The 13,405-nt window shown below is 41.5% G+C and overlaps 1 protein-coding gene and 1 pseudogene across 3 annotated transcripts; both read left to right on the top strand.

The window, feature by feature from the left end:
* Nucleotides 1-467: 467 nt before the first annotated feature.
* On the top strand, nt 468-2,643 carry LOC106070543 (uncharacterized; annotated as a pseudogene). The gene has a single exon (XR_008779559.1). The product of XR_008779559.1 is annotated as an uncharacterized LOC106070543 (transcript).
* A 1,903-nt stretch (nt 2,644-4,546) lies between these two features.
* LOC129927881 (uncharacterized) lies at nt 4,547-13,405 on the top strand. Of its 2 annotated transcripts, none has more exons than XR_008779533.1 (2): nt 4,547-11,888; nt 12,674-13,405. XR_008779533.1 is itself a non-coding variant. In XM_056039536.1 (2 exons), exon 2 carries the CDS (start codon nt 6,865-6,867, stop codon nt 10,216-10,218), a length of 3,354 nt encoding a protein of 1,117 aa, XP_055895511.1. In that variant the 5' UTR covers nt 4,547-4,838; nt 5,624-6,864; the 3' UTR covers nt 10,219-13,405. The 2 variants fall into 2 exon arrangements, 1 of the variants encoding a protein (XP_055895511.1); XM_056039536.1 differs by having other exon boundaries at nt 4,547-4,838; nt 5,624-13,405.

Genomic DNA, 13,405 nt, shown 5'->3' with positions numbered 1-13,405 from the left:
AGCGCGGAGCCTATGAAAGTGCGGACCCACTGCGGCCGCATAAGTGCGACCTAAGGCCTAAGGCCGACCCTGCTAATATGGTTGGCCGTTACCTAGAGCAACAGTTTATTAAAAATTTAGTTAAGAAAATTGTCTAACATAAAATGCGTAAAAATATTAACAAATATCCATCAAGTTGTTGTAATTTCAAAGATGAAAATGATAAACTGTAAAGCGCGTCTTTTTATTAAAAAAAAAAAAACAACAGCAGCAGCGTTAGTCTTTACTAAAAGGTGCGCACAAGAATTTTGATAAATAAACCTTTTTTTTTTTAAAAGAAACTACATTAAAACCTTTTTTGTTTTGCGGAGGAGTTGATCAGATCATCCCTATCTCCTATAGTTAGGTTATGTAGTACTGCTATTTATCCCTTTCGTTTAATAATTTAAAAAAAATAATTTTAATATAATCTTCTTTTTCAGGATAAAAAAAAACAACAAACTAGCAAGGGTTTTGACCATGGTTTTCCAACTCATTGTTTTTTTTCGTACTGGTCAAAACTACTCACACCGCTTGCACAAAGTCTTCATGGCTGACCAGTTTTGATTCCGCTGGGCAGTCCATGTGTGATGAGGTCGATTATTACATCAGAGGCTTCGAAAGAAGCTCCGCCAACGGCGATCATTCACTTAATCGCTTGGAAGGTGTGGAATGCTGCAGTGCGCCAACACCATGGTCCGACATGGAACTGCTGGTTGTATACCAAGACTGGACATACGATCTGGACACAGGGAACCACTGGGTGTTTTGCCCTAATGGATATTTTCTCCAAGGTTTGCAGAGATCACAGGGACGAAATCTAGATAATATCGAAGCTGCAAGATGTACTAAGCCAGCTATACATCCTCATAGGCATTCTGATTGTTATGATGAAGATATATCATCGTGTTTTGACGGTACTGGGTTATGTTCATGTAGAGAAAATTATTTTGTGACGGGTCTCTACAGATCAAAATGCAATAGTTTACAATGTCTAGACAAGCTTGAGTGCTGCAAAATGGCGGACAAGCTTGAGGAGTTAGATGGAGTAAGCAAAGTCAAGACACGAATTATGGACGCAACGTTGTCGAACATGGCCAACTTGGCACATCTGATGGGGTACGGCTGGTGCTCGGGTTGCATGTCCAATTATGTAGGAGAAGATTTTTACAGAGATGGTGAGACATGGAAGGCTAATCAGAACGGAACCTGCAACGGCTATAAAAGTGACCAGAGACTCAGCTTGGTTTTTAGCAACTGGAAATTTACCATAAAGAATATCAAATATGGGGAAAGTGTGACGGATGAAATTCAACCGTCAACTTTAGACAAAGGCATGACTCGCAACAATGATTCGGAAACGGCAACGGATACGTATGAAATATCTGAAACTATCATGGAGACCATTACTCACTCTTCTACCAGTAGTTGGACCAATAGAATAGATTTAGGACTATCTGTAACTGTACAAATTCCATTAATGTTCCCTCAAAGCTCTCTATCATCGACAAGTACCTTTACAACCAGCTTCGAGCAAAGCTCTTCGAATACTAAAGATCAAAGCACTGCGAATTCCAAAACATTCAAGAAGACCATTGAAAAATCTATAGCCCCATTTTCAGCTGCTGAATACGAAGTCATTTTGCACAAAACAAGAACAACTGTACCATATACGGCGACTATTATTGCTAAATTTTCCACGGAGTTCAGAGGTTTTTTGAGATGGGATGGTGGGAACGACAGTCCAACCTCTAACTATCATTATCAATTCAAAGGCAGCGAAGACAGGCCAACTTTTAATTATCGTTTTGGAGATGATTCTGAGGCATTTTACTCAGCTCTAAAGAAGGAAATTATTACTCGCTCTAAGCCTTGGTTGTGGAAAGATATTATAACAAACTATCCCGACACACAACACCTTATCAATAGGCTCATTGATGAGAGTCAGTATGAATTTACACTAAGTGGTACATTTGAACATGTTGCTGGAAAACGAATCGATGTCCTTTGGAATAAAGTCAGCATGACCAAACGTGAAGCTCATTTTGGAAGCAGAAGCAGAAGGCAATGCAATATAATTAAAGGAACACATTATGCAAGACCTGGTCCAAATGATGCCCCAGCTATTGTTAAATATCCAGAAGTAACTCTTGTGAATTCAGAACCATATCGTGAGAGTCCACATTATGTCGAGAACAAATCTGCCTAACTTTCACTTTTCTTTGTTAGAAAATTAGCTTACTGTTTAGTGAAAATAAAAAAAAATTAAAAAAATAAGTTCAGTTTATACAATACAACAGTATCGGCAACACTTTCGACACATGCACGTCTCTTCTTTTTGTATCGACGGAGATAGGATTGTAGTTGTTGATAGTTTGTAGTTTATTGTTTATGATATTTTTTCTGAAAATATTGAAAGTTTCTATTTTTACCTGCCATAGCGGACCACTTCGGGGGCCGATTTTGAGTTTGTGATTCCACACAAACTGTCTTTGTAACCTTGTTTTTTTTTCTTGTTTTATAAACACACAATGAACGTTTGCGTTAGTGTTAGTTAATTTCTATACTTTAACCAAAACATCTAGGGCTAAATCTACATTTAGTTATTAAAGTTGTTTAGGCAAGAAAATAAAGATATACAATGCCCTCTTGCAGATAAAAAAAAAGTTAAAACATGACGTAATTAAAAAGAATTGCAAACTATCCAATTCTTTGATTCCCTAGAAAGTTTCCACTTCAGAATGTTCGTTGCATTATTACTATTTAGATATACGTTTACAGTTGACACTCTGTAGTCAGTGAGACACAGCTTGTAAAATAGGATCTGCTCACAGATGTTGATATGCTTTCACACTTTCACACCCTGGTGGGAGAAAATAAAAAAGCACTTTTAGTTGCACACTCCATCAACCTCACATAACCACACAACAGCTATGACACACACACACAATGTCTCATCAGCTATGACCCACACACACAGTGTCTCACCAGCTATGACACACACACAGTGTCTCACCAGCTATGACACACAAAGTGTGTCAGCTATGACCCACAATTACGACTAACACAATCAAACATCATCTTTGGTATACACTCATACATCCTATATGGCCTATACAACCACCTATAAGCTATGACTCTATAGCCCAGCAACCACACATCAGTAAATGATACACACAACCCGTGCTTTTTTGTGACGGTACGCACCGGTACGGGTTACCGGCACCTTTTTCTTTATGGGGAAAAATATTATTTTTCTTGCATTTTAACGTTTATTATTAATTTATTAGTAGTTAAAAGTTAGGCAATCACTCACTGAGTACTGGAACCTATTTTTGTTACAAACACAAACCTGACATCAGTCTATATCCCATACAACCACACATCAGTCTATGATATATAGAAACACACATCAGTCTATATCCCATACAACCACATATCAGTCTATGATATATAGAAACACACATCCGCCTATATCCCATACAACCACACATCAGTCTATGATATATAGAAACACACATCCGCCTATATCCCATACAACCACACATCAGTCTATGATATATAGAAACACACATCAGTCTATATCCCTCTATATCCCATACAACCACATATCAGTTTATGATATATAGAAACACACATCAGTCTATATCCCATACAACCACATATCAGTCTATGATATATAGAAACACACATCAGTCTATATCCCATACAACCACATATCAGTCTATGATATATAGAAACACACATCAGTCTATATCCCTCTATATCCCATACAACCACATATCAGTCTATGATATATAGAAACACACATCAGTCTATATCCCATACAACCACACATCAGTCTATGATATATAGAAACACACATCAGTCTATATCCCATACAACCACATATCAGTCTATGATATATAGAAACACACATCAGTCTATATCCCATACAACCACACATCAGTCTATGATATATAGAAACACACATCAGTCTATATCCCATACAACCACATATCAGTCTATGATATATAGAAACACACATTAGTCTATATCCCATACAACCACACATCAGTCTATGATATATAGAAACACACATCAGTCTATATCCCATACAACCACATATCAGTCTATGATATATAGAAACACACATCAGTCTATATCCCTCTATATCCCATACAACCACATATCAGTCTATGATATATAGAAACACACATCAGTCTATATCCCATACAACCACTGTGACGATACGAAACTTGCATGCAAAAGTTCATTTGAGTTTTTCCCAGCAAACCGTGAGAAACTTTAATTTTTAACTTAAACAATTATTTTCTTGTCCACCCATAACTAATTTCTTGTAGGATTTATCCCCCCTCGCACGTTTCTCACGGGACGAATCTCGACGTAAAACATTAACTAGCTTCTCTAGGGCTAACTTTTCATTTTGACCGCTGGACAGGTGACCCACACACACAATATTCGCTTCACCTGCGCTACGCGCTGCGGACTAATAACTTTTCACACCTATTTCTCCCCCCTCCCCCCCCCCCCCCTCAGAATACGCATCGCTCTAAGAATAGCGTTGCAATCGGGCTGGACAAATGCATATTCACCTTAGTCCCTACTCTCACGGTACAGGCCATAAATCGGACATGACGCCTGACATGCCCAGTACATAGATACATGTGAGAAAATCAGCTAGCTATCTTCCCCACCCGTTAAACAAAATGCCCCAACTATATATAGAGAGACCAAAGCATCCAAGTTAGGCCCGCTAGGATTCTTACAGTCTCCTCTGTTAGGAAGTTTAGTTGTGAGATTTCATTAGGGACAAACGGGTAAGTGTAAACATTTTACTATACTCATTTTATCTCATAGGAATGTGTGAGTACACACTAGTACACAACCACGTTCCCCGTCATTACATTATGACTTTACTATGTATGTACATTGTACTATTTTATGTCGATACTATATCTTCATATAGTATTATTAATGCCGCTATGGCTGTCTACATTTGAAACTATAGTTATTATATTTAATTTGTTATGTTTCATCCATTCCTGTATTTTGGTGATGGAAGTAAACAATAACCTTTCGTGAATCTAAGTACTGTCTAAGAACTTAGATCACAATGCTCTAAACTTACAGAGCCCATGTGAAATTAATCAATTCACATTTCTGTTGTATATCCCTCATGCATGTTATTATGTCTCCCACCCTTGTGAACTTATAGTTCCTTGGATGAATGTAATTTTAATTAACTATATCAAACACTTATTACTGTAGCCATATCCCTAATATTTTATTTTCATCTTATCCTTTAGTATATAATATGCTCATTCCCCATTTTACTGTAACTGATTACTTATCGTCGTAATCAAACTTATTGGATGAATCTTGACAAGTATCATCCTACATTGTACTATAGCACATTTATTGTGGTTATCTTACTTATATCCTTTGTTATTGAGTTGTATACGTACTTTAAAGTTTTATACATAATTGTCTTAAATGCCTTATTGGGATTGATACCAATGCCTACATCTGAATGATTGCAAGGCATATGGGAATCCCTACTCAATGCCTTTAGGAGGTTCCTAATTGTCTGTCTTATCCCCAGCCTGGTTGCTACCCCTGATTGCTACCCCTGATTGCTACCCCTGGTTACTACACACGATTGCTACAACTACCAGATCTCCATAGAAAGCTGTAACCGAGGCAGACCACACCAGATACACCCCCCCCCCATTACATATCTGTTAGCAAGAAGGCATCGCCTACTGTCCTTGGCCTTAACATATTGCCCAGTGTCCACAGTGCCCTATACTGCCCAGTATCATCTGCCCAGTACCCGGCCCAAACTGTCCACTGCCCAATAGTTATTGCCTAATGCCGACAGATTAGAGCAACCTTCGCAGCAGAAGACAAACTGGTGTTGAGTTAGCACGGCTCTCTACGAGCTAGAGATCACAGCTGAGAGATCGTCCCACTACAACTTAGTCTGCAGCACCAACCATCTCTATTGCTAAACAGGCAGCGGCCTCACCCTAGAGCCAGCTTGCCTACAGCATAGAGAACATCCCGAGCCGACGTCCTAAGACAGAGCCGGATGACTCATCCTTCTGAGTGCCAGTCCTACGACCGCCAGAAGACGACCCACGGGCTAGCAGATAAGAAAATAAGTAGCAGACATAGGAACATTCTTCTCCTCCAACCACTCAATAATTAGCAATCCATGATGAACAGTTATTTTAGATATTAGCACCTTTACTTCTTTTATTTTCTTAATTATAATTTTATTTGATCACTTTCCTTTGTAAACTTTCATTCATTAAATTATTTTTATTTATGAACTTATAATATTGGTCTGTTCTTACTGTTAGTTGCGGTGTGCCTGTACAAAATCTTATATGTGAGCGGGATAAAATTAATCAAATTTCCCCTAGACCTAAACAAACAAGCCAAATATTAACTAAATAACATCTCGTCACATATAAATGTGGTCCCGTCCGGGTATCTGAAACTAGAATCCTATATTAGACAGGCACAGGCATACAGCAGTAGAACTTTCCTAAATTTAATATACTTTCATTATCTTAAAGTAACGGATTGCAAACGGAGTGAAGAGTGTTGCTAGAGTCTTTATTTTATATCTATTTTACTTTAGATGTTATCACGTATTAACTTAGTATAATATTATTATTTGTGGTTATTTTAAGTTGCATCACTGTACTTAATATTGTATTATTATCACGGGCAACGTGGTTGTTGCATACGGGCTTCATATAACGCTCTTAATTCAATAATATCCCTCCTTGTAGTCTTATTAGTCTCCCATCTTATTTCTCTCATACACAAATAATGGCCAGCAATACAAGGTCCAAGACTGACTCTGACAGAAAACTCAGAATACAAGAGTTGACAGAGACAGCGGCATTGTTAGAGTTAGAGGGTCCAAGTCGCTCTGATTACATCCGACAAAAGTTGGATGAGTGGGAGAAACGAGAATTCGAGTTAGCATTAGAAAAGGAAAAACTACAACTCGAACACGAGAGACTCAAAAATGAGCATGAGTTAGCCATGGAGCGGGAGAGACAGGCAACTGAAAGAGCTAAAATAGCTCAAGAGAATCAGACGGCTCGCACAGTCGCTGATTCTCAGCCTGCTAGCCCAGCTTCCAGCCAAGGGTCCTCAAATAGCTCACCCAGCATCCCCTTCGAGCCCTTCGATGAGAAGAGTGAAAGTGTTGAAGTTTATTTAACACGATTCGAAGAGGTGGCACGCTATTATAGCTTGCCCAAGGATAGGTGGTGTTTCAGGCTAGCTCAATGCCTTAGAGGCAAGGCTTACGAGGCTTACACAAAGCTCCCCTCATACCAAAGGGAGGACTTTGAAGCCCTAAAAGAGGCACTATTGGTTCAATTTGAGCTAACCTCTGATTCATACCATAAGAAGTTTCGAGGGTCCCGCCTTGAGCGCAAAGAAACTTATGTCAATCTTTGCGACAGGCTGGACAAATACCTCGGAAAATGGCTAGCCCTAAGCAAAATGCCCGAAACGTTTGAAGGTCTTAGAAACCTTATTCTGGCTGAGCAGCTTCGAGACTGCTTAACGCAGGAAACTCGAATATATGTCAACGAGCAACAGGTGATTGACCCTTCTGACATTGCAATTGCTGCAGACCGATATTTAGCTGCTAGACGTGACACTAAGACAAAGACGGAAGACTCAAAGCCCCAAGCAAGCACAAATAGAGCTAACTCCCACCAAGGGAAAAACAACCCACCCAACCACAAAAACAACCAGGCCGTTCATCCTCGCCCCAATACCCCGAACCCTGCTAATTATAGATCTTCTCACCCGCCCCCTAAACAATGGTGTAATTTCCATAAAATTAACTCGCACGACACTAAAGACTGTCGGAGCAGAGGTAAGCCCACCCATACTCTAAATAGTATACGCAATCCTGCACCGAGTGATGCTGAAGCCCTCGTCTTGGCCGCAGTAAGCGCTCAGTCAGGTGAGTCTCCTCATCCCCCAAGTGTCGAAAAGGCGCTGGTCAACGGGAGGGCTGTGACTTGTCTCAACGACACAGGTTGCTTGGTGGAAGCTGTAGTTCGGGAGTCATTGGTAAGCCCAAGTGACTACATCGAGGAGACTACACAAATCCAAACAGTTGATTTGGAGAGTCCGCCCAAGACTCTACCTATGGCTCTCATAAATGTAGAGTCAAAATATGTCCGCGGTCGCATCAAAGCGATTGTGATGAAATCCCCAGCCTATGATCTCATATTAGGCTGCCGATACGTGTTTCTAGGAACACCACCATACCCCAGCGTCTCTGCACCTGTTCTCACCAGATCACAGGTACAAGTGGAAGGATCTGACTCCCTCAAAGTCAATACCATTCCCACTGAGATTAGGGAAGCTCAGAAGCAAGACCCCTCGCTTCAAAAATATCTTAGGCTCGCCCAAGAAGGTGAACCCACCCTTGGCAAGGCACAATTTTTCTTTAAAACAGGGCTACTATATCGACGAGGTAAAGAACCAGATGCCTGCAACCAGCTGGTGGTGCCCAAACCATACAGAGAGCAGGTTATGCAAACAGGTCATGCCTCCTCTTTAAGTGCCCATCAAGGTCAGAACTCGACCCTTAACAGGATCCGATTCCATTACTTCTGGCCTGGCATGACCGAAAACATCAAACGATATGTCGCCTCATGTCCACAGTGCCAAAAGTTGTCACCAAAGAATCGCATTCCGCCCGTTCCTATGGGAAAAACCCCTTTGATCGAAACTCCGTTTAAACGAGTATCTGTGGACATACTTGGTCCTCTACCCCGCACGAAGAAAAGAAACGCCTACATTCTTTGTGTCATATGTCAAGCATCAAGATGGCCAGAGGCCGCCCCTTTGTCAAGCATAGACTCTAAACATGTGGCTGAAGCTCTGTTCAATATGTTCTCTCGGATAGGCTTTCCCGAAGAGATATTAACAGACAATGGTTCTCAGTTCACAGGGAAGTTAATGAAGGAGGTGTATGCTCTCTTTAATGCGAAACATCTCCGGTCTTCGGTATACCACCCCCAAGCAAATGGTCTTGTAGAACGGTTCAATCACACTTTGGTAACGATGCTTAAACGCCTCATCGATGATAAACCAAAAGAGTGGGACACTTACCTACCTGCTGCTTTATTCGCTTACCGAGAGGTACCTCACGCCAGTCTAGGGTATTCGCCATACCAGATCATCTTTGGATCTCATCCCCGTGGCCCACTAGAAATCCTAAAACAAACTTGGACCAAAGATCAACTCAACGATGAAGTCAAAACGGTGTCCAAATATGTGAAGGACCTCCAAGAAAGGCTACAAGACATACGGTCCCTGGCTAGAAGTAACCTCATCAAGGCACGTAAGAGACAAGAGAAATACTACAACAGGAGGGCTAAAGAACGGTCACTCAACGTCGGAGATAAGGTTCTCTTGTTACTGCCCAAGAACACAAACAAGTTACAGATTTGTTGGCAAGGCCCATTCGAGGTGCTGAAAAAGGTATCGCCCACTAACTACGTCATTAAAGTCGGTCGCAAGGAGAAGTCTTATCACGTAAACCTCCTCAAACACTACTTAGAGAGGCCTTCACAAACGGACCCTCCCCGAGACTTGATGGCTATAGCGGTGGCCGAGGATGTGAAAGAACCCAAGGACCTAGTGGAGTACCCCCTCCATGCAGTGGAGACACACGAGAACGTCACCATTAGCCCACAGCTAGACGCCGAGCAAACAGCCGAGGTCAAATCAATGCTGGGGGAGTTCCATGACGTCTTGTCGGATAAGCCTGGCAGAACATCGCTTGAGCGGTTTTCGATGAAGCTGTTAAGTGCTGAGCCCATAAAAGTAAAGGCCTACCCTTTACCTCACGCAAAAGCTGAGGTCATCAAACAAGAGGTGGAAGAGCTTCTAAAAGCTGGAATTATAGCGCCTTCGGTCTCTCCATACAACGCTCCAGTGGTGCTAGTTCGGAAGCCAGATGGAGGCCATCGCATGTGCATTGATTTTCGACGCCTCAATGCAGTGGCTGAATTCCAAGCGGAGCCTCTTCCAGACCCAGCCACAATTTTTGCCAACTTAAGTCACGCTAGGTATTTTAGCAAATTTGACTTAAGCCGAGGGTACTATCAAATAGAAGTTGAGCCAGAATGCAGACCTTGCTAGCTTTTAGCACCCCACAAGGGCACTATGAATTTCAAACGGTCCCCTTTGGTCTGAATAACTCGTCTAGCGTGTTCACGCGTATGATGAGAAAGCTATTAGATCCCATCGAAAGTCCAGGCATCCAAAATTTCATAGATGATATTCTGATCGCCACGGAGACCTGGTCCGAACACATAGCTCTCATCTCCTCCCTCTTGCTAAGGCTCCGCGAGACGGGTCTGACTGCTCGGCCCTCCAAATGTCTCATCGGTTTCACAAGACTCAAATTCTTAGGCCATGTCATTCAAGAAAACCAGCTCATGCCAGACGAAGAAAAGGTTGCTCAATTACTCGAGGCTCCCAGGCCGATCACAAAAACTGGAGTGAGATCATTCCTCGGGATGTGTGGTTACTATCAAAAGTTCATCCCACACTTCAACTCTATCGCTGCCCCACTGTCAGATCTAACAAAAAAGGATCGACCAGACAAGGTGACATGGAATGAGGAATGTGAGCTCGCATTCCAACGACTCAAGGAATGCCTCACTTCATCACCAGTGCTCAAGCTACCTGACCTGTCCCGCACTTTCGTGTTGAGGACAGACGCCAGTGGCTCTGGCCTGGGTGCAGTTCTGATGCAAACTGCCGAAGGATCCGGTGACACGCTTTTTCCAGTAGCTTACGCAAGCCGTAAACTGAACCAGGCAGAATCCAACTACGCCACAATAGAGCTAGAATGCCTGGCACTGGTGTGGGCGATAGAGAAATTCCAGGCATTCTTATATGGAAAGCACTTCACTCTGCAAACCGACCACAAGCCGTTATCTTACTTATCCTCCAGCAAGCATCTAAATGCCAGACTTATGAGATGGTCTTTGCTATTGCAACCATACTCCTTCCAGGTTGAACATGTTCCTGGATGTCAAAATGCAGCGCCCGATTTCCTCAGTCGGCACTGCGTTCTTGAGCCCACAGGCCTCAATGGGTATCACCCCTCAGTAAATTTAAACAATTAGATTAGGCAACAACAAAGCTCAAATGAAACTTGTATGCAAGCAGTATTAGTATTCTGCGAATACTTTTTAAGTGGGTGGGTATGTGACGATACGAAACTTGCATGCAAAAGTTCATTTGAGTTTTTCCCAGCAAACCGTGAGAAACTTTAATTTTTAACTTAAACAATTATTTTCTTGTCCACCCATAACTAATTTCTTGTAGGATTTATCCCCCCTCGCACGTTTCTCACGGGACGAATCTCGACGTAAAACATTAACTAGCTTCTCTAGGGCTAACTTTTCATTTTGACCGCTGGACAGGTGACCCACACACACAATATTCGCTTCACCTGCGCTACGCGCTGCGGACTAATAACTTTTCACACCTATTTCTCCCCCCTCCCCCCCCCCTCAGAATACGCATCGCTCTAAGAATAGCGTTGCAATCGGGCTGGACAAATGCATATTCACCTTAGTCCCTACTCTCACGGTACAGGCCATAAATCGGACATGACGCCTGACATGCCCAGTACATAGATACATGTGAGAAAATCAGCTAGCTATCTTCCCCACCCGTTAAACAAAATGCCCCAACTATATATAGAGAGACCAAAGCATCCAAGTTAGGCCCGCTAGGATTCTTACAGTCTCCTCTGTTAGGAAGTTTAGTTGTGAGATTTCATTAGGGACAAACGGGTAAGTGTAAACATTTTACTATACTCATTTTATCTCATAGGAATGTGTGAGTACACACTAGTACACAACCACGTTCCCCGTCATTACATTATGACTTTACTATGTATGTACATTGTACTATTTTATGTCGATACTATATCTTTATATAGTATTATTAATGCCGCTATGGCTGTCTACATTTGAAACTATAGTTATTATATTTAATTTGTTATGTTTCATCCATTCCTGTATTTTGGTGATGGAAGTAAACAATAACCTTTCGTGAATCTAAGTACTGTCTAAGAACTTAGATCACAATGCTCTAAACTTACAGAGCCCATGTGAAATTAATCAATTCACATTTCTGTTGTATATCCCTCATGCATGTTATTATGTCTCCCACCCTTGTGAACTTATAGTTCCTTGGATGAATGTAATTTTAATTAACTATATCAAACACTTATTACTGTAGCCATATCCCTAATATTTTATTTTCATCTTATCCTTTAGTATATAATATGCTCATTCCCCATTTTACTGTAACTGATTACTTATCGTCGTAATCAAACTTATTGGATGAATCTTGACAAGTATCATCCTACATTGTACTATAGCACATTTATTGTGGTTATCTTACTTATATCCTTTGTTATTGAGTTGTATACGTACTTTAAAGTTTTATACATAATTGTCTTAAATGCCTTATTGGGATTGATACCAATGCCTACATCTGAATGATTGCAAGGCATATGGGAATCCCTACTCAATGCCTTTAGGAGGTTCCTAATTGTCTGTCTTATCCCCAGCCTGGTTGCTACCCCTGATTGCTACCCCTGATTGCTACCCCTGGTTACTACACACGATTGCTACAACTACCAGATCTCCATAGAAAGCTGTAACCGAGGCAGACCACACCAGATACACCCCCCCCCATTACATATCTGTTAGCAAGAAGGCATCGCCTACTGTCCTTGGCCTTAACATATTGCCCAGTGTCCACAGTGCCCTATACTGCCCAGTATCATCTGCCCAGTACCCGGCCCAAACTGTCCACTGCCCAATAGTTATTGCCTAATGCCGACAGATTAGAGCAACCTTCGCAGCAGAAGACAAACTGGTGTTGAGTTAGCACGGCTCTCTACGAGCTAGAGATCACAGCTGAGAGATCGTCCCACTACAACTTAGTCTGCAGCACCAACCATCTCTATTGCTAAACAGGCAGCGGCCTCACCCTAGAGCCAGCTTGCCTACAGCATAGAGAACATCCCGAGCCGACGTCCTAAGACAGAGCCGGATGACTCATCCTTCTGAGTGCCAGTCCTACGACCGCCAGAAGACGACCCACGGGCTAGCAGATAAGAAAATAAGTAGCAGACATAGGAACATTCTTCTCCTCCAACCACTCAATAATTAGCAATCCATGATGAACAGTTATTTTAGATATTAGCACCTTTACTTCTTTTATTTTCTTAATTATAATTTTATTTGATCACTTTCCTTTGTAAACTTTCATTCATTAAATTATTTTTATTTATGAA

The sequence above is a fragment of the Biomphalaria glabrata genome, chromosome 8, assembly GCF_947242115.1.
Source record: "Biomphalaria glabrata chromosome 8, xgBioGlab47.1, whole genome shotgun sequence".
In the NCBI taxonomy this organism is placed as follows: domain Eukaryota; kingdom Metazoa; phylum Mollusca; class Gastropoda; family Planorbidae; genus Biomphalaria; species Biomphalaria glabrata.
This window is presented reverse-complemented; position numbering and strand designations above follow the sequence as displayed.